The sequence below is a fragment of the Eleutherodactylus coqui genome, chromosome 4 (genome assembly GCF_035609145.1).
Source record: "Eleutherodactylus coqui strain aEleCoq1 chromosome 4, aEleCoq1.hap1, whole genome shotgun sequence".
NCBI classification, from domain to species: Eukaryota; Metazoa; Chordata; class Amphibia; order Anura; family Eleutherodactylidae; genus Eleutherodactylus; species Eleutherodactylus coqui.
The window spans coordinates 121,289,216-121,312,410 of NC_089840.1; the positions used below are offsets into that span (position 1 = coordinate 121,289,216).

The following is a 23,195-nucleotide window of genomic DNA, read 5'->3' on the forward strand; positions in this document are numbered from 1 at the left end:
CCTCTCTGCCTCCTATCCACCCCCTCTGCGCTATTTGCAATGAGAGGAGGTGGGATGGGAGCGGGGCTAAATTGTGAGGAATTAGCTCAGCCCTGTCCCGCCTCCCCTCATTGCAAACAATGCAGAGGGGGAGGAGATGGGGCGGGAGCTCAGAGCACTGCTCCCGGCTCTTCCAGCCTCCTCCCCCTGCAGAGAGGGACGCCGTATATCGGCCGGCATGAATACCCGGCCGATATACGGTCGTCTGAATAAGCCCTAATAGAAAGGTTCGTATTTCTTACAAATTTCCTGGTTTTAGCTTACAAAATAGTGATGAAAAATACTGACGTGTGAATAAGCCCTTATACTTCTATTGTATAATTTAACGTCCCTTTAGCAAACTTGAACCTACGATCTTCTGATTGCTCAGATAATACATTGCAGTACTTCTTTACTACAGTGTCTTATGTGATTTCCTTGCCAGTGTTAGCACTGGTAGCCTTGGAGGCCATTGTTAGGCCTCCTGTTGCCATGGCAATTCATTGTCCCTCAGTGAATTCATGGCAGAGGGCTGATGACGTCAGAGGGAAAGCTCTCTCTCTGTTAACTTCAAACATGCCGCAATTAAAATTGATTTGGGGAAGTAAGTGGTTGACAGAGCGGATCAACCTTCTCTTCCATCCCTGCCATTGCAGCAGGAGACCGGCTATCAATAACAATCATTTTCCACTGCAGATCATACGCACTTATATACATTTTTTTAAGAATATAAAATTTATTACACCTTTTTCAACTCTAAAAAAAAAAATTGCCCAACTTTGAAATTTTTAAAAGTCTTCCAATACATTATATGGTAGCATTGGAAAAATACAACTTATACTGCAAAAAACAAGCCCTCATGTAGATTTCACGCAAAAAATAAAAAAGACAAGAAAGCAGTTTGTCTGGGCAGTAGCTCTTGATGGTTACAAAGGAGGGTATGTCAAGGGAAGCTTCTGCTAAATCAAAAAAGTGCCCATACCCGCTGTCGGCATAAAGTCAGCGTTCTCAGAAAGTGGTGTGAGTGGGACGGCCTGTGAGACATGATGGAGAACTGGATCTGTAGTGACCCAGTACATCATCCTAGTCCCCTCCATAAATGTCATACATGTATGTCTTGTATAGATGCGCTGTTCAAAATGTCCTGTCATAGTGTTGTGTATTGCACAGCTGCAGCAAGTGAGGGGATAAGTGTTTGCAGAGTTTGGAGACTGCATGTAAATGCATCAGTTATGCCCTGCCGTGTGGTGTGAGAGCGTTTATAAATGTGAGTGTCAAAGAGTGGAAAAGGTTCCATGTCTTCAGGAGTGTGGCTATTCAGGAGGTTCAGGTAAATGGGGGCACCTTCAGCCCTCATGTGCTGAAGCATGAAAGAGGAGGAGACCTTTCCAGTGCTAAATGTGATTGGATGTTGATGGAGTGAGCCCTAGGGGAGAGGGAGCATTTGTAAGTTCTAATCTTGGTTTTATCAAGGCCAGTGCAGAGGTACCATCTATACTGGTAATTTTCCTATGCGGCCATCTGAAGTCTGGATCACTGCATAGAGGTACACCCTTTATTTGCCACACCCATGTGTCTCCAAGGCTGGGTGGAGGTACTATAAGATATTAATCTCCATTTACACATGTTCGTCTTTGAGCCTGTAAGAGCCGTGTGGATGTACTACGTTCTGAAGTGTATTCATTTGACTGCACTATGAAGTCTACAATTTAACTGTCTTGTATTATCTGTTTCCAATTTCAAGTAAAGTTTATGCCGGTCTCTAACTGTTCTTCGAGAGCCATGGTACTTAAGAACTGTCTGTGGCTGAATTTCTTATTCGCCAAGGGTCATACCAGTGTGTGTAGGAATGGTGACGTCATGCGTAACAAATGTTTCTCTGTTTTCTCCATTAATTGGGCTGCTCTGGGCTTGGCTGCGTATGTCCCTTTGAGACGGAGCATGGTAAGTGCCATCGTGGCAAGTCAGCACTCTACCCTTCCAGCTCCCCACGTATGTCAGGTCTCCGGGGTCTCCCTATGGGATGCTGCAAATGTTTTTCCCAGATCAAGGGAGATTGTTGATTGAGACTGGGTAGATTGAGTGTGTCTGTTGTGTGATGTCCAGGATAAGAAAAAGTGAGCATAAGTCCACCTTCAAATGTGTAGGAACCGCTGCAGAATTTCCAGTAGCTGAATCGCTGTGATAATTCTGCGGCGTTTACAGTAGAAGCCCTGCCACTAGCAGCATCTATCGGAGTGTGCCCAAATATACAAGGATTTGTTGTGGGAGCGAGGGAACATACGTGTGCTTTATTTGCAGACTATTTACTTTTCAATGATTTCACCCATTTTAACGACCCTTTCAAATTGATTTCATTTGATGCAGAGATTTAGGCTGGATTTACACTGGTGTAAGAGCCATTTTGCCACGCAAAGATGGCACGTGTCCATTCACTTACACCCGCATATTGCAGCTGCTCAGGTTTTTTTTGCGTATCAAATGCACTGCCCATTTGTGCCTGCAAATATGTAAGCACAAACTCTTGATATTCCTACCCCTCCCTTAGCTCATTGCTGTTGCAGCGACCAAAACACAAGGCCCACACTGAGGAGCTGGCAGGGGTAGAGATGGCACTTGTCAGGGTGGCTCTACCAAACCTCTCCCAGAGGGCAGCATACGACCTGAGCCAAGGCACCGCTAGGCCTCTTCCAGGCAACGCTGGGACAGCAGTTGCCTGAATAGATGTGTAGTGAACTGAAGAAGTTGTCATTCGTGACGCCCCCATTCCCACACACTGTTAATGTTGAAAACTCAATCACTAGAAAGGGCAGTACCTGGAAATTTTACTTCTTGTTTGCAAGATATTGCTTTACACGCCAGTGCAGGAAAGACAGTTTAGAAGACTGTCAGGGAGGAGGTCCCGGGATGAAACCAGGCCTACAGTTGAGTTTTCTGCATGACTCCACTTTTTGACACACACTCCGGATGCAGAATAACACCGGAGGGGAACACAACACTCTTCAGACACTCACTTGAGATTAGTATGTTAGGTACTGCATGGCAGATTCCTTCTCTCTCTCACTCCTTAGATAGTGATCCTGGAATTGGGGACATCAGGATACCTTTCCTCAGCTTCCATCCTTCACCACATGAGGGTTGAAGGTACTCCCATGTGGCTGGCACTCTCAACCGTTGCAGAAGATGGAACTTCAGAGAACTCTCTATAAACACACCTTGCACTCATATTTATATCATACAACACCACGTGACTAGACAAACTTGTTACATTTTCCAGACCTATCCCAGCCACTCTCAGATATTAACTTCTTACATGCTGCAGCTGTGCAATACACATAACTGAAGACAAGACAATTTGCACAGTGCATCCACAGTGAAGACATGACATGTATGACAATTATTGAGGAGCCAGATCTATAGACTTCGGGCCACTACACTGTTCATTGCAGTTAAGTTGGTCGTAGTAGTTGAAGCGGTGTCAAGTCCTACTGAAAGTAGTTATGCATCTATCAGTTAAGTTACAGCTTATTTCCCTCACTCTTGGTTGGACTTCTCCCTTTCTCTGTTAGGGTCAGGTAGCTGCCCGAGAGGCGTTCAGCAGGTTCGCACTTATCAGAGTGGTCAATCTGCTATTAGGTAGGGACCCTTCACCAATTAAGTGCAGAGTCAGTTTTCCTTTTTAGGCCTCTTTCACACAAGCTTTTTATCGTATCCATTCAGATGGGTGATTTCCCCCCCCCCCCCCCCCCCCCCCCGGCTGGAAAAGATGGCACATTCTGTCCGCCTGCTTTAACGCGCAGCCGGAAGACATAGGACTTTTCCTATCTTTTGCTGAAATACGCAGCCGATTCCCATAGACTCCTATGGGAGCCTATGAGAGCCGTCAGAAAATTAGAGGGGGGTGAAGTTTAGCAGCGGGTCACATTGCTAAAGTCCCTCCCCCTCCCCTTGCCAGCAGCTCCCATAAGCTGGGTAGTGAAATTAGCATGGCACGCACTGCTTAAGTCCCTCCCCTCTCTTTGCCGGCAGCTCCCAAAGGCTTCTATAGGAGCTTCTGTTGTCCTGATCAGCCAGCAAAGGCTGGGGGAGAGACTTTAGCGCAGACGGAATTCCCGGCTGCGTTGTATATGTGCTGCAGCCCGGCTGTCTGAATGGGTGAGGAAACGTGAGATTTAGCTGCGACTTGGTCACGGCTTTCTCCCGTTCATGTGACTTTCGGCCGCGATGCAGGCAACTGATAATTGCAATGCCCATGTGAAAAAGCTCTAATTTTGTGTTTTCCCTTGTTGAATAGGGGTTCTACTGCAACATTGCGTTTCCCATTTGTCCAGTGTTGATACAGTCTTGCGTCTGTCCTGGGTGAAGTGTGCATTGTGCCCAGGTCAAATGTGACACTTTTTTCCTCTGTATGAGGGAATGTGGAATGTTGGGTACTATGTATCATATATGGTGGGAATGCCCAAAAGTAATTACTTTCTGGAACGGCATATATCATTTAATACATTTAGTCATAACATTCAACTTCAGAAAGATCCCACAGAAGCTCTAATGAATGCAATAATCCCAGAGATTTCAAAAATTCTAAGAAATTGATATATTATTTTGGCTGTCAAAATAACTATTGCGCGCAGCTGGAAGTTGGATTCAACACCTCTCCAATAAACTAGATTGGATTGTGGTCAGTCACAAGTTATGTAATATGCTGAATGATACAATGCCCAAATTTGATGCGGTTTGAAAATTCTGGATTTCATATTTAGACAATCTAACTGAAACCCCTGTTAATCTAATTTTTAATTACATGTGTATTTGTGAGGTCCATTCCTTTCCCTCCCTCCCCTCCGTTGTCGGTCTTGTCTTAACATCTTTGAAAATCTTATCAATAAAAATATTGAAAGATAAAAATCCCCTTCACATGGTGCGGATATTTTCTATGACTTATTTTGTAAAAAAATGTCTATTTATGCTGTAGAATTCATCCCTTGAAATACAAGGGTTGAATTCCACAGCTATTTCACAAGTAAAAATGCAGCCTAATCCATACCATTTAGGTGCAGATTTGGCCACCACGGAATTCCTGTGAGTATTCTGTTGCTGAATGCCCACAGCAATTCCGCCATGTGAGAAGGCAGCCTAAGGCTAGTTTCACATGGCTGAAATAATTGCACGAGATTTGTGCGTTGCAAGATGGATAAATCTTGTGCCAATATGAACCCCATTCTTTTGAGTGAAGTCATATACACGAGCGATGGCATGCTCTAACTTTTTGCCGCCTTTGGAATACATTGTCCATTGATTTCAATGGGACCTTTAATGCCTTGCATGCCGTGCAATGTACATGCAAGTGCAATCCAAGGTTTCCCATTGTCATCAATAGGAAACTCTTGCGATCCTCTATCGTCCCTGAAACGTGCGTGAGAGGATCAGAACTTAACAGATGCGAAGCATTTTTTGCCTAAAGTCAGCCACTGAAAAACTAATAAAAGGGCAACAATGGGAGTTATTTGAAGGAAAAAAATGTATGTATAATTTTCCTGAAATTCATTCCACCAACCCAGACAGGTGTCTAGTTGAGTAGCTTTCCAGATCCTTTACTGTGCACTGAAGGATAGAGGCAGAATTTATTAAAGGGGTTGTCCCGCGCCGAAACGGTTTTCTTTTTTTTCAACCCCCCCCCCCCCCCCGTTCGGCGCGAGACAACCCCGATGCAGGGACGTAAAAAAAAAACCGCTCAGCGCTTACCTTAATCCCCGTGCTCCGGTGACTTCTATACTTACCGGCTGAAGATGGCCGCCGGGATCCTCTTCCTCCGTGGACCGCAGCTCTTCTGTGCGGTCCATTGCCGATTCCAGCCTCCTGATTGGCTGGAATCGGCACGTGACGGGGCGGAGCTACACGGAGCCGGCATTCTGCACGAGCGGCCCCATTGAAGACAGGAGAAGACCCGGACTGCGCAAGCGCGGCTAATTTGGCCATCGGAGGGCGAAAATTAGTCGGCTCCATGGGAACGAGGACGCTAGCAACGGAGCAGGTAAGTAAAAAACTTTTTATAACTTCTGTATGGCTCATAATTAATGCACAATGTGCATTAATATGGCCATACAGAAGTGTATAGACCCACTTGCTGCCGCGGGACAACCCCTTTAAGAGAAGTGGAATTGTAGTGGCCCAGTACATGCTTTTCTGCCCCCCTCCACAATGTAATACATGTCATGTCTTATGTTGGTGCACTGTGCAAATCTGCCTAGTCATTCTGTTATGTGTATTGCACAGCTGCAGCGTGTGGTGGGTTAAGTGTTTGCAAGAGCCTGCAGCCTGTCTCTGAATGTATCAATTTATGTTCTGTCATGTGGTATGAGTGAGAGGATAAATAGGAGTGCCTAAAAGCGGGAAGAGGTCCATGTCTTCTGGGTTCCTGACAAAGAGTGCCAGCTACATGAGGGTACTTTTTAACCCTTGTGTAGTGAAGAATGGAAGAGGAGAGGAGGTTCCCTGGATTGCCTGATCTAGAATGAGAGAGGAGTGAGCCCCAATTGGATAAAGAGCGTGAGAGAGAAGTCAGTGGAGTTTTCCCCAAGGCCCAGTGCAGAGATACTCTTATCAATTGTTCACGCCAAAGCATCCTAAAGTTTGGGACCACTGGGTAGAGGTATGCATCTTCAATTGTTCACACACGGGCATCCTAAAGCCTGGGTATGCTGTGTGGAGGTACTCCTATTCAAGTCTGTCTAAATGCCTGCACTGAGAAGAATGTCTACTTTGCCTTGTACTGCTGAAGCTTGTTTAATTAAAGTTATTCCAGGCCCTGACCGTTCCAAGGGACCTGAGGTATGTTAGATCTGTCTGTGGCTCATTTATTCTTCTCTGAAGGTCATTCTGGTGTGTAGCGAAACAGTGGCATCACCCATGACGACAACTATCCCTGTTCTACCGTTTATTGGGCATCCCTCTCCTAGTGGTGTCTGGAGGAGGCCCAGCGCTGCCCTGGCTGTGACTACATGCGTCCCTCTGGGAGGGAGCATGGTAAGTGCCGCTATGACAAGCCAGCATCATGCCCTCCCCGTTCCTCAACGTATGCCCTGTGTCCGGGGTCACCCTATGGGACGCTGCAGAATCAATGGAAATTTTTGTTCTCCAAATATTTGAGGAATGTTGTCATTTGAAAGGGTTGAGCTACTGTAGCTTCATGAAATGATCTATATAATGCCTCGATTAGATCACCAAGTTGTTGGCATATAGGGTATGTTTATATTGGTGTTGATGCTGTGTATTCAGAGGTCCCTTCACGATGTCACCGCACGATGCTCCATAGTAATCGCAGGAAGCAAGAGTGACTGCCTTGGGTGATTTGCAATACGTATGGGGTCTGACTGAGGACCATTAAAGGGGTTGCACTAGGATTGCAAGTTAGCCCTTATCCAATGCTGAGACCTCAACATTGCGGATCTCGTGTCCCCCATTGTTCTCATTGCGGGGTTACTGCATCCCCCGCAGTGAGGAGGGGACTGAATGAACAGTCCCCAGTAACATTTTATTAGCAGAAGTATATGCAGACCCCTGTAACATTTATGTAGCTGCAGTATTGCCAGACCTCTGTAACATTTGTGTAGCATCAGTATATGCAGACCCCCTGTAACATTTACGTGGTAGAAGTATAGGCAGACCCCAGTAACATTCTTGTAGCAGAAGTATAGGCAGACTCCTGTAACATCCTTGTGGCAGCAGTATAGCAAGACCCCTGTAAGATTTACGTTGCAGACGTATACACAGAGCCCTGTAACATTTAAGTGGCAGCAGTATAGGCAGACCCCTGTAACATTCTTGTAGCAGAAATAAAGGGCAGGCAGACCCCAGTAAAATTTCTGTTGTAATAGTATAGGCCAACCTCTGAAACATTGGGATACTATGAGCGTAAGCGAAGGCCGGAAAAATTAGTTGGATAAGAGTGTAGGCGTGGGCCCCGAAAATTAGTGTACCAAGAGTACAAGTGTACCTCTGAAAAATGTATCAACCGAGAGGGCAGGTGAAACCCATAAACCTTTTTTTAAAGCTACAGCTCACTGTTGCTTAATTTGTAACAGAGCCTATAGGCAGCCTTGTTGAAAAAATTGGTTCATGTTACAGTCTCAATACTTTTGAAACTTTGTAAAAACATTGGTAGATGTAGATGAGCCTTTTGGGCCGCAGAAAAATTGACCTTTCAGTGCGATGACATGTTGTTGGAGGAGGACTAATGTCAGAGACAGATTGACAAAGAGAAATGCCCCGTTTTACTGGTGACAGAGAAGAGTGCTTTTATCTGCGGTTGCAGCGAAAAGAATCTTTAGGTTCCGGTGGTGGAGAAGGGAAGTCTGGGGAAATCCAGGCTTTGTTCATCTTTATGAATGTAAGCAGATCGGCACTGTCAGTTGACAGGCGGGTACGCTTGTCCGTGATGATTCCCCCAGCTGCACTAAACACCCTCTCTGACAAGACACTAGCGGCAGGGCAAGCCAGCAGCTCCAGGGCATACAGCGCAAGTTCGTGCCACATGTCCAGCTTTGACACCCAATAGTTGTATGGAGCAGAGGCATTGCGGAGGACGTTGGTACCATCGGCTGCGTACTCCCTCACCATCTTTTTACAGTGCTCCCTCCGACTCAGCCTTGACTGGGGAGTGGTGACGGAGTCTTGCAGGGGGCCATAAAGCTGGCAAAGGCCTTGGACAGTGTTCCCCCTGCCTGCGCTGAACATGCTGCGTGATCTCCGCGCCTCCCCTGCTACTTGGCCCTCGGAACTGCGCCTTCTGCTGCTAGCACTGTCAGATGGGAAGTTTACCATCAGTTTGTCCATGAGGGCCCTGTGGTATTGCATCACTCTCAAACCCCTTTCCTCTTCAGGAATGAGAGTGGAAAGGTTCTCCTTATACCAGGGGTCGGCTGAATGCTTCAGCTAGGAATAATGGAATAGGACCCCGGTTCAATTTTGTTGGTTTCCAGAACTGGGGCCATGATTAAGGACAGCCGGGGGCATTCGTATTGTGCGCTAGAGGTGAAATTCTTGGACCGGCGCAAGACTGACCAAAGCAAAAGCATTTGCCAAGAATGTTTTCATTGTTGGAGAAGGAGGAGGGGGAGGGTTTAGAGGAGGTGGCATAGACCGCCGCAGATACCAGAACCGAGGAAGGACCCGCAATTCTGGGTGTGGGTAGGACGTGTGCGGTCCCAGGCTCTGACTCGGTCCCAGCCTCCACCAAATTCACCCAATGTGCCGTCAGGGAGATATAGTGGCCCTGCCAGCTAGTACTTGTCCACGTGTCCGTGGTTAAGTGCACCTTCCCAGTAACCGCGTTGGTGAGGGCACGATTGATGTTGCGGGAGACGTGCTGGTGTAGGGCTGGGACGGCACACTGGGAAAAATAGTGGTGACTAGGGACCGAGTAGCACGGGACCGCCATCATGTTTTTGAAAGCCTCCGTATCCACAAACCTGTACGGCAGCATCTCCAGGCTGATCAATTTGGCAATGTGCACGTTTAATGCTTGAGCGTGCGGGAGCCTGGCAGCGTATTTGCGTTTGCGCTAGCGACAGCTAGACGCTGCGCTGAGAGACATTGTTGGATGGGGCCGAGGACAGCGGAGGTGAGGGTGTGGGTGCAGGCCAGGAGGCGCTCGTGCCTGTGTCCTGAGAGGGGGGTTGGATCTGAGTGGCAGGTTGTGGCACAGGGAATGAGGCAGTGGTGTGACCCGGAGGCGGTGAGCGGCCTTCGTCCCACCTTGCGGCGTGCTTGGCCATCATATGCCTGCGCATGCTGGTGGTGATGAGGCTGGTACTGGTGGCTTCCCGGCTGATCTTGGCGCGACACAGGTTGCACACCACTGTTCGGTCGTCCGTGCTCTAACTGAAAAACATCCACACCTTTGAAGGCCTCTGCAGGGTGGCTTGGCGCGAGGGGGTGATTTCGGAAACAGTTGGGGGATTCTTCACTCTGGCCCTGCCTTTACCCCTGGCCACCCCACTGCCTCTTCCAACCTGTCCTGCTGCTGCACTTGCCTCCCCCTCTGAAGACCGGTCCTCAGTTGGCTTAGCGAACCAGTTGGGTCAGTCACCTCATCGTCCAGCGACTCTTCCTCCGAATCCTCTGTGCGCTCCTCCCTCGGACTTACTGCCCTCACAGATAGACAACTGTGTCTCATCATCATCGACCTCCTCACCCACTGAAAGCTCTTGAGACAGTTGCCGGAAGTCCCCAGCCTCATCGCCCGGACCTCGGGAGCTTTCCAAAGGTTGGGCATCGGTCACGACAAACTCCTCAGGTGGTAGAGGAACCATTTTTTCCCAATCAAGGCAGGGGCCCGAGAACAGTTCCTGGGAGTCTGCCTGCTCCTCAGAATGTGTCATTGTAATGGAGTGAGGAGGCTGGGAGGAAGGAGGAGCAGCAGCCAGAGGATTCAGAGTTGCAGCTGTGGACAGCGCAGAACTCTGGGTGGACGATAGATTGCTGGATGCACTTTCTGCCATCCACGACAGGACCTGCTCACACTGCTCATTTTCTAATAAAGGTCTACCGCGTGGACCCATTAATTGTGAGATGAATGTGGGGATGCCAGAAACGTGCCTCTCTCCTAATCCCGCAGCAGTCTGCTGCGATACACCTGGATCAGGAGCTCGGCCTGTGCCCACACCCTGACTTGGGCCTCCGCGTCCTCGCCCGCGTCCACGTGCTCTAGGCCTTCCCCTACCCCTCAGCATGCTGTATTACCAGTAATGCAGAAACAAGCTGGGAACCCCAGAAACTTGCCTCTCTCCTAATCCCGCAGAAGCCAGCTGTGATTCACCTGGACCAGGAACTCAGCCTGTGCCCACACCCTCACTTGGACCTCCACGGCCACGTCCTCTAGGCCTACCCCTACCCCTCAGCATGGTGTACTTCAAATTCAGCAGACACAGAGCGTTGTAAAAAATTAGGCAATTATTTGCCTGCACTTGGAGGCTGACCAGTACTGCCCCTATACTCTGTATAATTGGCTGCAGAATGAGAACGCAATAGTCTGCAGAGCCCAAGATGAAAAAAAAAAAAAAAAGGGCAAAACTGCTCCCAGCTGCCACAACAGTAGTGCACACGGTCAGAGGTAGCCCTAAGAAGGACCTTTGGGGTACTTGTTGACAGGATACTACACTAGCGCTATCCCTGCCTGACCAGTACTGCCCCTATACTCTGTATAATTGGCTGCAGACTGAGAACGCAATACTCTGCAGAGCCCAAGATGAAAAAAAAAATTGGTGCAAAACTACTCCTAGCAGCCACAACAGTAATGCGCACGGTAAGATGTAGTCCTAAGAAGGACCGTTGGGGTTCTTGAAGACGCTGACAGTAGCCTAACACTCTCCCTATAGCTGGAACAGCAGGAATAGCACTCTACCTAATCTCTGTCAGCGTGTTTGAGGCGAGCAGCGGGTGGGACTGCTTTATATACTCGGCAGTCACTTGATCTCGCCAGCCACTCACTGCTGGGGGGTGGGATAGGGCTGGAATGTCACAGGAGGAAGTTGTAATGCCTTCCCTGCATGTCTATTGGCCAGAAAATGGCGCAAAACATGCATGGAAGGAAATGGAATTGACTCAAGTACCGCGTGGTGCTCGTCTCGACTAACGAGCCTCACGAGTACCCTAATACTCGAGCGAGCATCAAGCTCAGACGAGTACGTTCGCTCATCTCTAGCTATTATATAAAGCCATAATTCTCCCTAAAAGTGAACTGATGATGATCTGTTTGAGAGCACAGAGAAGGAACACTCCGAGCACCCTATTGAAAGTATTATAGAGAAGGCAATCCACGATTTGTGTTTTTTGTGCATGGCACATTAAAAGCCTCTCTGTTTTCTACAAACCACACTTAATCCTCATGGGTCACTGAAGCTGTCAGAGGAGAAAGTCACAGAGTTATTGTCTCTGTGAAGATAATGACAATATTAAAGTAGGGCAAAAATACGGGCTCAAAGTGGGCAGTTTACTGGATTTGGAAAATACCGTAATTTGTGTTTCCAGCAGTTGAGAAGTAAGTGGGCGAAGTTGGAGAAATTGAATTAAAGGGCTTTTCTGTGACTCTTTTGATGATCTATCCTCCGGATGGCTAACAAATAGTTGATTTGGGTAGGGGAGGTCAGTAGCTCAAGATCCCCGCCAACAAGCTAATCACCAGGCCTGCTGTTGGTGCAGACTGCGCTGAACATGCTGTCAAATTGCAACCGTCTGGTTTGGTACTACAGACACAGCTCCCATTGAACTCAATGGAGGTTGTGCCTGCAGTTCCAAGCCAGGCCACTGCAATACTGACAGCACTATCTGCTTCCAGTGTTGTCCACACTAACAGATGTCCTGATGATCATCTGATCACCAGGAATCCAAAGCAGTGGACCCCAGCCAGTTAATTATTGATGAGCTATCCTGAGTGTGGGGATTGTGAGCGTTTGTTTACATTCCCGGCCATGGGTGAGCTCTCAAAGTTTGGTGATGGTGAAGCCCTTTTCCCACTTCCCTTCAATCTTTAACCATGCTGTATCACTGGCTGTGATCGTAACAGGACTCCCACTCTTGGGGAGTATAGCAATGTTCCTAAATTTTCTCCATTTGTGGATAATTTTGTCTAACTGTTAATTGATCTCTGAAGTTGCATCAACGCTCAGTAGTTTGAGCCCCAGAACCCTGTAGATGGCTGCAATGTTAGCTGAGACCTGGGAAGAACATCTGACAGACTGCCCATGCCGGAAAGTATCTTTGTTCAATCTGATTAGTGGGATTTGCCAATTCTTATACTGGATCCCCAGACAGGATCCCATGCTTGAAATGTTTCGACCAGGCAGATATTGGCCTGGAGACCCAAATAGGGAGAGAGCTGAGCTTGCTAAATTAAAAGCAGACTTGTAAAGGGTCTTGATGTGTTTGTCCATGGGCCGATGGTGGGATATTGCATTCGCCAGTGATAGTGTAGTAGGATTTGGAGAGGCAGGACACAGTGGTAGAGAACACCCATTTAGAGAAGATGTCTACAGCAAAAGGCTAGAGGACATCAAAGCATCCACCTCTGGTCAGTGTGAAAATAATCACTGCATGTTCTATTCTCATCCTTTTTTTTTTTTTTCATGGACAAGAGTAGGGTATAACAGGGTATGGGCTTCAAGAAAATCTGCACAGTGTCCATATGTTTTCCTTTTTTTTTCCGTCTGAATTCTCAGACCAAACATGCCAATGGCCATGTGAATAAGCCCTAATACATTGTTTTCCACCGGTGTGAAGCAATACCATATTCTTCTATCTATTCCATCTCTCTGCAATAATGTAGCAAAAGCTCAGATATGTCTCGTGAATATACTCTTAAGTCAACAATTCCAGAACTTTTTTCTCCATGATCTACCCCTGTTTGGTCAGTTCAGGGTTCAGGGTTTCCGTCTCTCTGCTCCATTTTTGGAGGAGAGAAACTGAAGCAAAACAGAAAAAAAACTCATTTTTTCCCATTGATTTCAATGGGGGTTTAAAAAAATGGAAAGCAAAAGGAAAGGCTTCTATTTACTTCCTTTATGTCAGGTTAGGCCTTTTCTTAAAGGAAAAATAATGCAAACTGTGCTGTTTTTCGATCATAAAAAAACAGAAATGGAATGGAAGCAAACGGAAGCCTTTCTGTTTTCTTTCCTTTTTTTTTTATTTTTAAAACCTCGTTGAAATTAATAGAGGAAAAACAGATGTGTTTTTTATTTCAGTTTCTCTCCTCCAAAAATGGAGCAGAGGCTGAAACCCTGAAATGACCCCAACACAGGTGTGAAAGCAGCCTAACGTCAACCTGATTCAGCAGGTAAAAAATGTATACTGCGTGAAATATCATCAATCTGTTTTGGTCAATTACATTTGTAGAATCTTTTGTCCTTAATAATAATGGGAAAACATAGGATTACCTTGGTTACTAACGACATATTTTTTTCCCTATTAGGCATGACAATCTACCAAATTTTGCTGGTGCTGTGTTTGGCCTTAAAACATCAGGAAAAGCTAACTTATCAGGAAACTCAATTCATCTGAGCCAGGTGTGTTCTGAACCTCCAGATGCATGCTATCACACATTACTGCCATATTGCAGTTTTTGCCATGGTGCTGCAGCCAAAGGAAAAACTGTGGAGTTCTTACTTTTTTTTTTTTTCTTTTTGTATTAAAAAAAAAATTGGCAAAAAAAGTAGTTGGACAGTGACATGAGAACACCACCTCAGTCTTATTTATGTGATGATCCTTTTAATAAAAAAAAGTTTGTATTCGCTATAGACAGAGGGATTGGCTACAATGTTTGATCATTGTATAAATGCAATTCGTAAACTGTAGTTTTTTTTGTAAACCTTAGTGTTTCCATAATTCTATTTAAGAACTAGATGCCCCCTAGTGGGCTATAATGCTCATCTAACATACAGTATCTGTGTGTAAAGCCTATGGACAGCTTTGGGTGTCACTTGTATGTATGTATATATGTATGTATCTTGGGCTGACAATTTTTACAATAGGGTTTGGTTAAAAATGTCACACCTTTTTCTGCAGCCTCTATATATCACTGTCTATAAAGACTGCAGTCTAAGGCTGGCTGTAAATTTAATGTGTGCGAGTTTTGCCTGAGAAGATCGGGTGTAATTTTGACGCAGAGTAGGTGCGTCTAAAAAATCGCATGTAAAAGAATCTATGATTTCCTATGGGTTTTTTCAGACAAAACAATTTTTTAACGTGCCTAAACAAAAGCGCACGTCAAAAGTTAGGACTTGTCCTATCTTTTGATGGCACAACATCGACGGCGCTTTTGTCTCCTATGGTAGTCTACGCTAGCCGGTCGGCCAGCAAAGGGAGGGGGAGGGAGTTTATACATTGCGGGGATGAAGGGAGTCCATGCAGGGATTCCCATCATCTCTGCAGTGTAAAACTCCCTTCCTTTGCTGACCACTAGAACAATTAAGGGAATCGCTGCAAAGACTCCCTTCATCTCTGCAGGGATCGCTTTCATTGTTCTGGCGGCCAAGGGATTTCAGGGTTGTGGCGTCGGTGCACTGCAACACGCCTCAGCCAGCCACGTAAACTCTCAGAGAAGAGCCACGATTTGGTAGTGGCAATTCTTCGTTCACAGCTATCGGTGTTAAACTGATGCCATGTGAAAGATGTCTAAGGGGGTGGCTTTACATAGTACAACTATCGGAGCAATAGCCATTCAGTGAATGGAGGCAGAGCGCACCACAGATCTCTTCTGGCTGCTCAAAGATGAATCACTACCTGTTTACATGGAGTAAGAAGTTGCTAACCAGTTTCTTCACCTCAGTGAACTAAAATGAAGCAACTAATGACTACTGAGTGATTTCTCGCTCTGTATTCTATTGGGTCCATTGTTTATATGTGACAACTTTAGCTGAAAATCACTTGTTTGAGCCATTTTTTGACCTGTAGTTGACCTGTCTAAAGCCATCTTTACACAAGCTGATAGTCGCCTGAATAATCGCTGAAGCGGTTACAGGTGACTGACAGCCTGTGTACTTGACACTGAGCGAGAAGTCAGTCAGTTGTCACTTCTGGTAGTTGTTCCATTGCATCCCGCTGAAATGGACCGACTACTAAATGGCTTCTCGCTGGGTGTAAATGAGAGTTGCTCAATCTTTAAATGAGGCAGGATCTTTAAATCAATTTTTTTTACTGTGAATGGAGGAGGAAGCGAAGAAATCTCTAGCAGTTCCACCTCCATCATCTCACAGACCACAGGAACGAAGGTCGCTCGGACGGCTGTCGGGCATTTATATGTGTAAAGGTACCTATAGTGTCAATAGGAGATCAGCTGGGGAGGCTGGACAGACTGCTTGGTTTTCGGCCCTTATTTCTTCTCTCATTCATGGTCTTATCAGCTAATTTATGATCACCACAAAGGTAATCTCTGCTGTGGTCATAAATTAGCTGATAGGAATGTACAGGAGAGAAGAGAGCAGGTCAGTCCAGCTTCACTGCCATTGAGACTTTGACTGCAGTTTTTATATACTGAGATATGCAGAAGCTGCAGAAGACAAGTGATGCTAAATTTTTTAATTACACCTATTGTGGAAATGTTTGTCAGCTCAAAACACATGCATTTAAGTGTGACAAAAACTGCCCTCCAATAGTGTTCAAAGCCTTAAAAATTTTCAAGCCTTTTTATTACACATGTTAAAACAGTCCTGTCACAAATGTTTTAAAATGTTGATTAAAAAGAGGCCTAAAGGGGCGATGTAGGACTTTAAAATTCATGGCTATCCTTAGGATAAGTTATCAATAATAGATTGGTGGTTTGACTCTTAGTACACTCATAGATCAGCTATTTGAAGGGTCTCTGGTGAGCTCCTTGTCCCTGTCGTTGTTGACCCCACACGGCTCCATACGTTTAGTAGTGACTGTGCCTGGTATTACAATTCTCCACAGCTTCATCCTATCCAAGTGAATGCAATATCAGGCGCAGCTACTCCGAATAGTATGGAGGCGTAGTAAGTAAAAGAACCTATTGGTATATGGCTTGTCATATTGTTCAGTAACCAATTTTGTACAGGTTGTAAGGAAAAGATCCGTGCTGGCTGATCAGTATGCGGCTGCTCAAAGAGACCAGGACTCAGTATTCACTCCGCCTGCCCAGGTCGGGAACAACTATACGAAAGCACGAGCGCGAACAATAATTCAATGGCTGAAGCAAAGCCGGTATGTATTGTGACACTTGTATTAATTTATGAATTGTAGACCAAATCCCGGAGCGTCAGATTTCCTTCTTTTCAGGAAAGAATTCTTCCGGAACAAAAATGGAATTGAGATTAAATCGGCTTATGATCTCACGGAAGGTCGGATAAGGTTTTCCCTGCCGCTGAATGACCCCAAGAAGGTCCTAATTTCTATTGAGAATACATGCAATGAGTCGGTGACGTTTGTGCAGTACAAGTTTCTGCGGAGGATGCGCACCTTCTCACTTCAAGATGAGCACAATGTATCTGCTACAAATACTAAAAGATTGAATCCAGGTGAGAAAACGTCTCATTGGCAAAATATATTTAATTCTTTAACCACCATGATGTAAATGTACATCATGGAAAGGCTTGTAGTCTGCCATCATGATGTACATGTTAAGGGCTCCTTTACGCGGGTGTATTTGTGCGTGCAATACGCAGGGAATAGAACCCATTGATTTCAATGGGTTCGTACCCATTTCTGTAATTTGCACACGTTTCGGTCACGCAAAAAAACCCACAATGTGCTCTACTTTTCTGTGCATTTGCATACCAAAGGTCCCCATAGAAGCCAATGGAGGGTGCGCAAATGCGCTCAATACGCAAGGAGATGCGTTCAATGTTGCATAATTCTGCTGGAAAAAAGAACACATTTGGAGCTAATTAGACACTTAATAGTTCGTCGTGTGTGCAACGTACAAATAAACATACCCTGTGGGCGGAAAACGGACAGTAAAATATGTGCGCAAACAAACACGGTTCTTTCCGTAAAAATGCAACGATGAGGTGCATGCAAATGCACATATGCCCGTGTGAAGGAGTTATAGGTCATGGTGTGGCCTCAGAAGCTGTGCCTAGGTCATCATAATGCAAGCTGGGCTGTGAATGAGAGTTAAGCTATTGCTGTTGAACCCTTTAGATGTAGCAGTCAATTTAATAACACATGATTGCCTTGTGGTGTTAAAAAAAAATAAAAATAAAAAATTGCCATAGCAAGTGGTTTTATTATGCAGAAGGAAAAGTGTGTGTGTGTACACACACACACTAGCTGATATACCCGGCTTCGCCCGAGTTAATTTGGTACTGGTGTTTATCTGGTGTTCACAGGGAAAATCTTATGAAGTCGTGGTTACTTTAGAGATACCGGAAAAACGTATATTCACCATTTTGCATGGTTCTTTGCGTTACCCAGAAAACACCACGGGGAGGTAACCATGCAACGTTTCCTTTATATAAAATGACATCAGGAAGTGAGAGAATTAGATTCCATACATAAAATTTGGATGCTAATTCTTTTGCACTGAGAATTGAATTATCGAGTTGGGACCCATTAACTTTTCCTATTTATGACATAATCAATGCCCGTGCCAAATTTCAAGTTTCTATGACATCGGGAAGTGAGCGAATTAGATTTCGTACGTAAAATGTGGAGGCTAATTCTTTTGCGCTTAGAATTGAACAATCGAGGTGGGAGCCATTAACTTTTCCTATTTATGACATAATCAATGCCCGTTCCAAATTTTCATGTTTCTATGACACCGGAAAGTGAGAGATTTAGATTATGTACGTAAAATGTCGACGCTAATTCTTTTGTGCATAGAATTGAATAATGGAGTTGGGACCCCTTAACTTTTCCTATTTATGACATAATCAATGCTCGTGCCAAATTTCACGTTTCTATGGCACCGGAAAGTGAGAAAATTACATCCCGTACGTAAAATTTGGACGCTAATTCTTTTGCGCATAGAATTGAATAATCGAGTTTGGACCCATTAACTTTTCCGATTTATGACATATTCAATGCCCATGCCAAATTTTAAGTTTTTCTATGACATTGGGAAGTGAGAGATTTAGATTATGTACGTTAAATTTCGACGCTAATTCTTTTGCGCTAGAATTGAATAATCGAGTTGGGGCCCAATTACTTTTCCTATTTTGGAGATAATCTATGCTTGTGCCAAAATTCATGTTTCTACGACTTCGGGAAGTTGGAGAACTTTTGGCGAGTGAGTGAGTCAGTCACAGTATGGTAAAAACGCAAGAACATAATTGCTTTTTTAAGTCATCTGTTCCCCAAAAAAGAGAAATGTTAATCAGTAAATTCTGTGCAACCCAAAATGGTACCTATGAAAGTGACCTCTCATCTTGCAAAATAAAAGTCCTCATATGACTACATTGATGGAAAAGTTAAGTCCTGGCTCTCTGATTGCAACAACCTATTTTTGCATTAGACCTTTCTAAGTGCTTTTTGTTTCTACTACTTTTGTACAACAACCATTGTACAAAGGTAGTAGAACCTTAAAGCACTACATCTATTTGGTGCTGTAATCCCACTGATCCATAGATTAAAGTAAATTGTGAATGGAAAAAAACAATCGTGGAATTGCAAATTTTTTTTGAATTCCTCCCTTAAAAAGTTAATAAAAATCTAATTATACATACACCAAAATGATTCTGTTAAAAATGACTCCTCCCCAAAAAGCCGCTTCTTAGGAATTTTACCCATGTAGTGGTTTTACTGTCATATTTTCTACTTTGGCTACCAAAATTATTTTTAATGCTTTTTCATTGCGTTTTTTTCTGGTTTTTGTTTTACTGTAGGTACAAAGCTAAACAACTTAAAAATAAATATATAGTTTGTTTAGTTGTTCATTTTTAAAATTAGTATATTTATGCTACAATAAAGTATGGGAGTGGGTTCCTCATTTTTGTCTCTGACGTTTTAATATATAATTTGTATAGTTTCGGATTATATAGCGGTGGGTTGTTTTCTTTTTTATGTACATTTTTTTTTTTTTATTCTGTACATTTTTTTCCCTACAATCTATGACTCATGACAACATTATAAGATCTCTGGGGGTCATCACATTGTATTTTTTTTTTTTTAATTTCATACTTTTCTCCTGTAACTGGTGATGTAACCTATGGATGCCCCAGTTACAGTGGGAAACCTCCCCCCTGTAGTAACAATAGTCACTAACAGAGCTGATCAGGGTCTGCTAGGAACATGCTACTCTGCTGTAATGTCATGTGATCACCGGGTCACATAGTGGAAATAATGCTTTCACTCTTTAGTACATAGCACTCATTGAGTACTATGTACCTGGGATAGAAGAAGGCAGAAGCTGTTAAAAAATGCTTCTCCATTCTCCTCCTAGTCCTCTGCTGTGTCTAAGAGCTAAGAACCTAACCTGCTCCTGCAATCAGGCTTTAATCCCATGCTGTACTTTGGCTATCGGCGGGGATTAAAGCCCAGAACCAAGGGCTGTATATTTATTGCACTTGGTCCTAAAGGGGTTAAAGCGGCAATGTAAAAACAGAAAATTTCTGTGGGCTTTAATGCCAAAACAGACTTGCTTCTTAAGGGGTTAAATGAAGTAGGCAGAACCCTTTTTTTTTTTTTTTTTTTTAATTTGAATCTTTCTGTAGTTGAACAGTTCCCATAAGTCTATGGGCCTATCCCGTATCTTTGGGGGCTTAGAGTTCGTTCCTAATATGTAACCTCTCCATAAACCAGTATTGTGTGGAAGTTGTATGGATTTTGCCAGTAAAACAACCACTAAATGCCTGCATCCAAAAACTTGTCTTAGTAAATCACACCCTTTTGTTGCAGACTTGCTGTTACTTTTCTCTTTCCTAGTGCAGTCACACTGGATCTATGAAAAGTGTGAAGTCTTAAGTGATCATCTTTTAATAACAATGATTTTAACAGCTTGTTCTTGGCCTTTCCTTCACCCTAGGAGATGTATACAGTGTTTCTGTGAACGCTTTAGCAGCTTATTATGGATATTTCCCAGTAACTCTTGTGTTTGAGTTCACAAGAGGAAATGCGGAATCAACACAGAAGTTTCTTATTGGGAGGTTCATCTCTGGAGTCGCTAACAGTAAACTAGCTGATGATCTGGCACCAACATCCAGATATATCCCTTATCAAAGAAACCTTCTGAAGACCATTGTAAGAATCGAGGAGGATGGAACCCCGCCTGACAGGTCAGATTCAGTAGTCATTGGAAACTAGAATCTTTTTTTTACCTGGGCAGTCATCTTCTATGTGGTGGTGGTGGGGGGGGGGGGGGTGGGGGGGGGGGGGGGGGGCGGTGAGCTACAGGGAATCTCTTGCATATCTCCCCATATTTGGAGAGATGGGGTCAGGGCTAGAGGACTTTCCCAGGGCTTCCTCGAGAGCAGTGGAGAGGGGGGGCTCATAGTGATTACATAGAGATGTATTAGGGCTACAACTGGTATGTCTTTGAACACAGGACAAACAGGGATCCATTTTGGGGTGTAAAGCCTCATTTTCATGTGCACTATAGAAAAAAAAGGCTGCCGGTCCCATTGAAAACAATGGGCGATATCGCAGATTTTCTTATAGCAGCTTGCAGTGAGTGAAAACATTGCAAGTGAGAATGAAACCATTGAAAATCATTGGTTTTCAACTCATGCGTTTTTACTCACTCTCGCATCACAGGAAAATCGATCACCAGTGGAGAAGAGCCCGTTTTTGTATAAAGTAGCAAGTGTAGTATCTAGTGGTAGTTGGTAATTTGTTCAGGTTAATAATGTGCCTTGAGATCTATGGTGCTACATACTGTTTTCCCGAAATGGTAGGTCTTATTTTCAGGGGATATCCCATTTTTCCATGAAGAAGAATTCACATTTATTGCTGAACAAAAAAAAATGAACATTTATTATATACTATACAGTAGTTGTCATCACGAACCAGCAAAACCAGACAAACTGTGAATCAAGAGTTTGTTGTTACCACCATTATTTTCATGTACACATTGGATACTGTAATGATCACCTCCTAAAGAATCAAAGCGACATGCTAGTTGCCTGACTCACACACAGGACCACAATAAATAAGGGCTGTAAAGTACCTGGCTCCCACACACTGTCTGGAGACTGTAACGATCACCCACAGCAGTTCCTGGACCACTTGTACAACAGGTATTTTATTGCATCTTCCGGCCACCAGGGGCAGCTCATCACAGCAGACTCACATAGCAGGAACATAGCTAGGTCTTATTTTCAGGGAAGCCTTATATTTAGCACTTCATCAAAACCTCTACTAGCTCTTATTTTCAGGGAAACGCGGTAGAAGCGTAACTAATGGATACATTCTATATCTTCTCCCAGGTCTGTTGCCTATTCTTTAAAACAGGAAATTCCACTTGGTAATTTCTTTCCCGCTCCCTACCTGAGAGATGGCATAAGAAACGGACTGTTCTCAACCAAAGCACGACCAGGGGCCAGAACATTTGCATCAAATGAAAGGTACAATATGAATTAACCATTTATCATTCAGTGCTGTTGATTCTTGTGACACTCCATGGTTACTAGATACTATTTATAAAGATGCCATGTGAAACAGAAGTGGGTGCTCTGATCATCTGACTGGAGAGATGGCAAGAGATAATTCGCATAGTAGTAGAATTTGGAGGCCTGAAACCTCTTCATGGTAATGTTTTGGCCTTCATCTAGTGAACACTTCTTGCTGCAGTTGAGAAAAATATTATATGTGTGGCACTTTGACACCGCGTATGGGCACTGTATGCATCTACTGAACGGAATCTTCCTTTAAGACCTGAAGGTCATATAAGCACCTTCATTATTTCCCATAGCATTCCTCTTCCAATTGGAAACATTAAGCTACAATAACTTTAAGAGTAACACCACCTCCTCTCAAACATGACCTACATTACACCAAACTATTGCGGATTGTCAACAGGTCAATACTGAAGAGTTCAAAAAGTGCAGGAGACCTCTCTGTTCCTTTCCCCTCCTCCTTACACAGTTGTCCAAATCATGGTGCATATCCACAGCATTTTCCTACAGAAATCAACGAACTGTTCCTAATAGAGGCTTCTTATATCCAGGTGACTGTTATCACAAATGAAGCTTTTATTTGTTAAGCCCAAACCAGGAGTGGATCCATAGTGAAGGAAAATGATCATTTTCTTTTATACTATTGCAACCCAGGCTTTGGCTTTGAAAACTATATGTATGATTCCAGACTTGGAGAGGACCTGTCACCTCTCCTGGCAAGTCCGTTTCCATAAATACTTTTATTCCCCATAAAGTAACCATTCTGGAACATCTGTTCTTAGAACTCCATGTTATCCCGCTCCTCTCCTCTTAGAAATTTATGAATAAATTGACAACTGGGTGCTATTATTCCCCCCCCCCCCCCCCCCCCCCTGCTGCCGGACCCGATACACTGACATCAGTTCTTAGTGCATTTGGTTGTAACATATAGTAGCATATGCCTCCACTGTCGGTGTATCGGTGAGTGCGCTGTGATGGGAAGAAGTTGTCACAGCACCTGGGGACGTTGGCGGCATATGGGCTAGGAGGACAGTAAAGCACATGGGGATGAGGGGGCACAGAATTAAAGAAAATAAATTGTATCTATTAGGGTCTCCATGCGCTACAATACACCACAGA

At 44.4% G+C, this 23,195-nt stretch overlaps 1 protein-coding gene across 1 annotated transcript in view; it reads left to right on the forward strand.

Annotated features, from left to right (window-relative positions):
• Positions 1-23,195, forward strand: part of MOV10 (Mov10 RNA helicase) — a 74,980-nt gene that overhangs the window by 16,124 nt on the left and 35,661 nt on the right. The window contains exons 2-6 of the mRNA XM_066600050.1: positions 13,982-14,075; positions 16,583-16,728; positions 16,804-17,042; positions 20,489-20,738; positions 21,888-22,025. Of these exons, the coding sequence (XP_066456147.1) occupies positions 13,982-14,075; positions 16,583-16,728; positions 16,804-17,042; positions 20,489-20,738; positions 21,888-22,025 (867 nt within the window). The remainder of the gene's footprint in view (positions 1-13,981; positions 14,076-16,582; positions 16,729-16,803; positions 17,043-20,488; positions 20,739-21,887; positions 22,026-23,195) is intronic.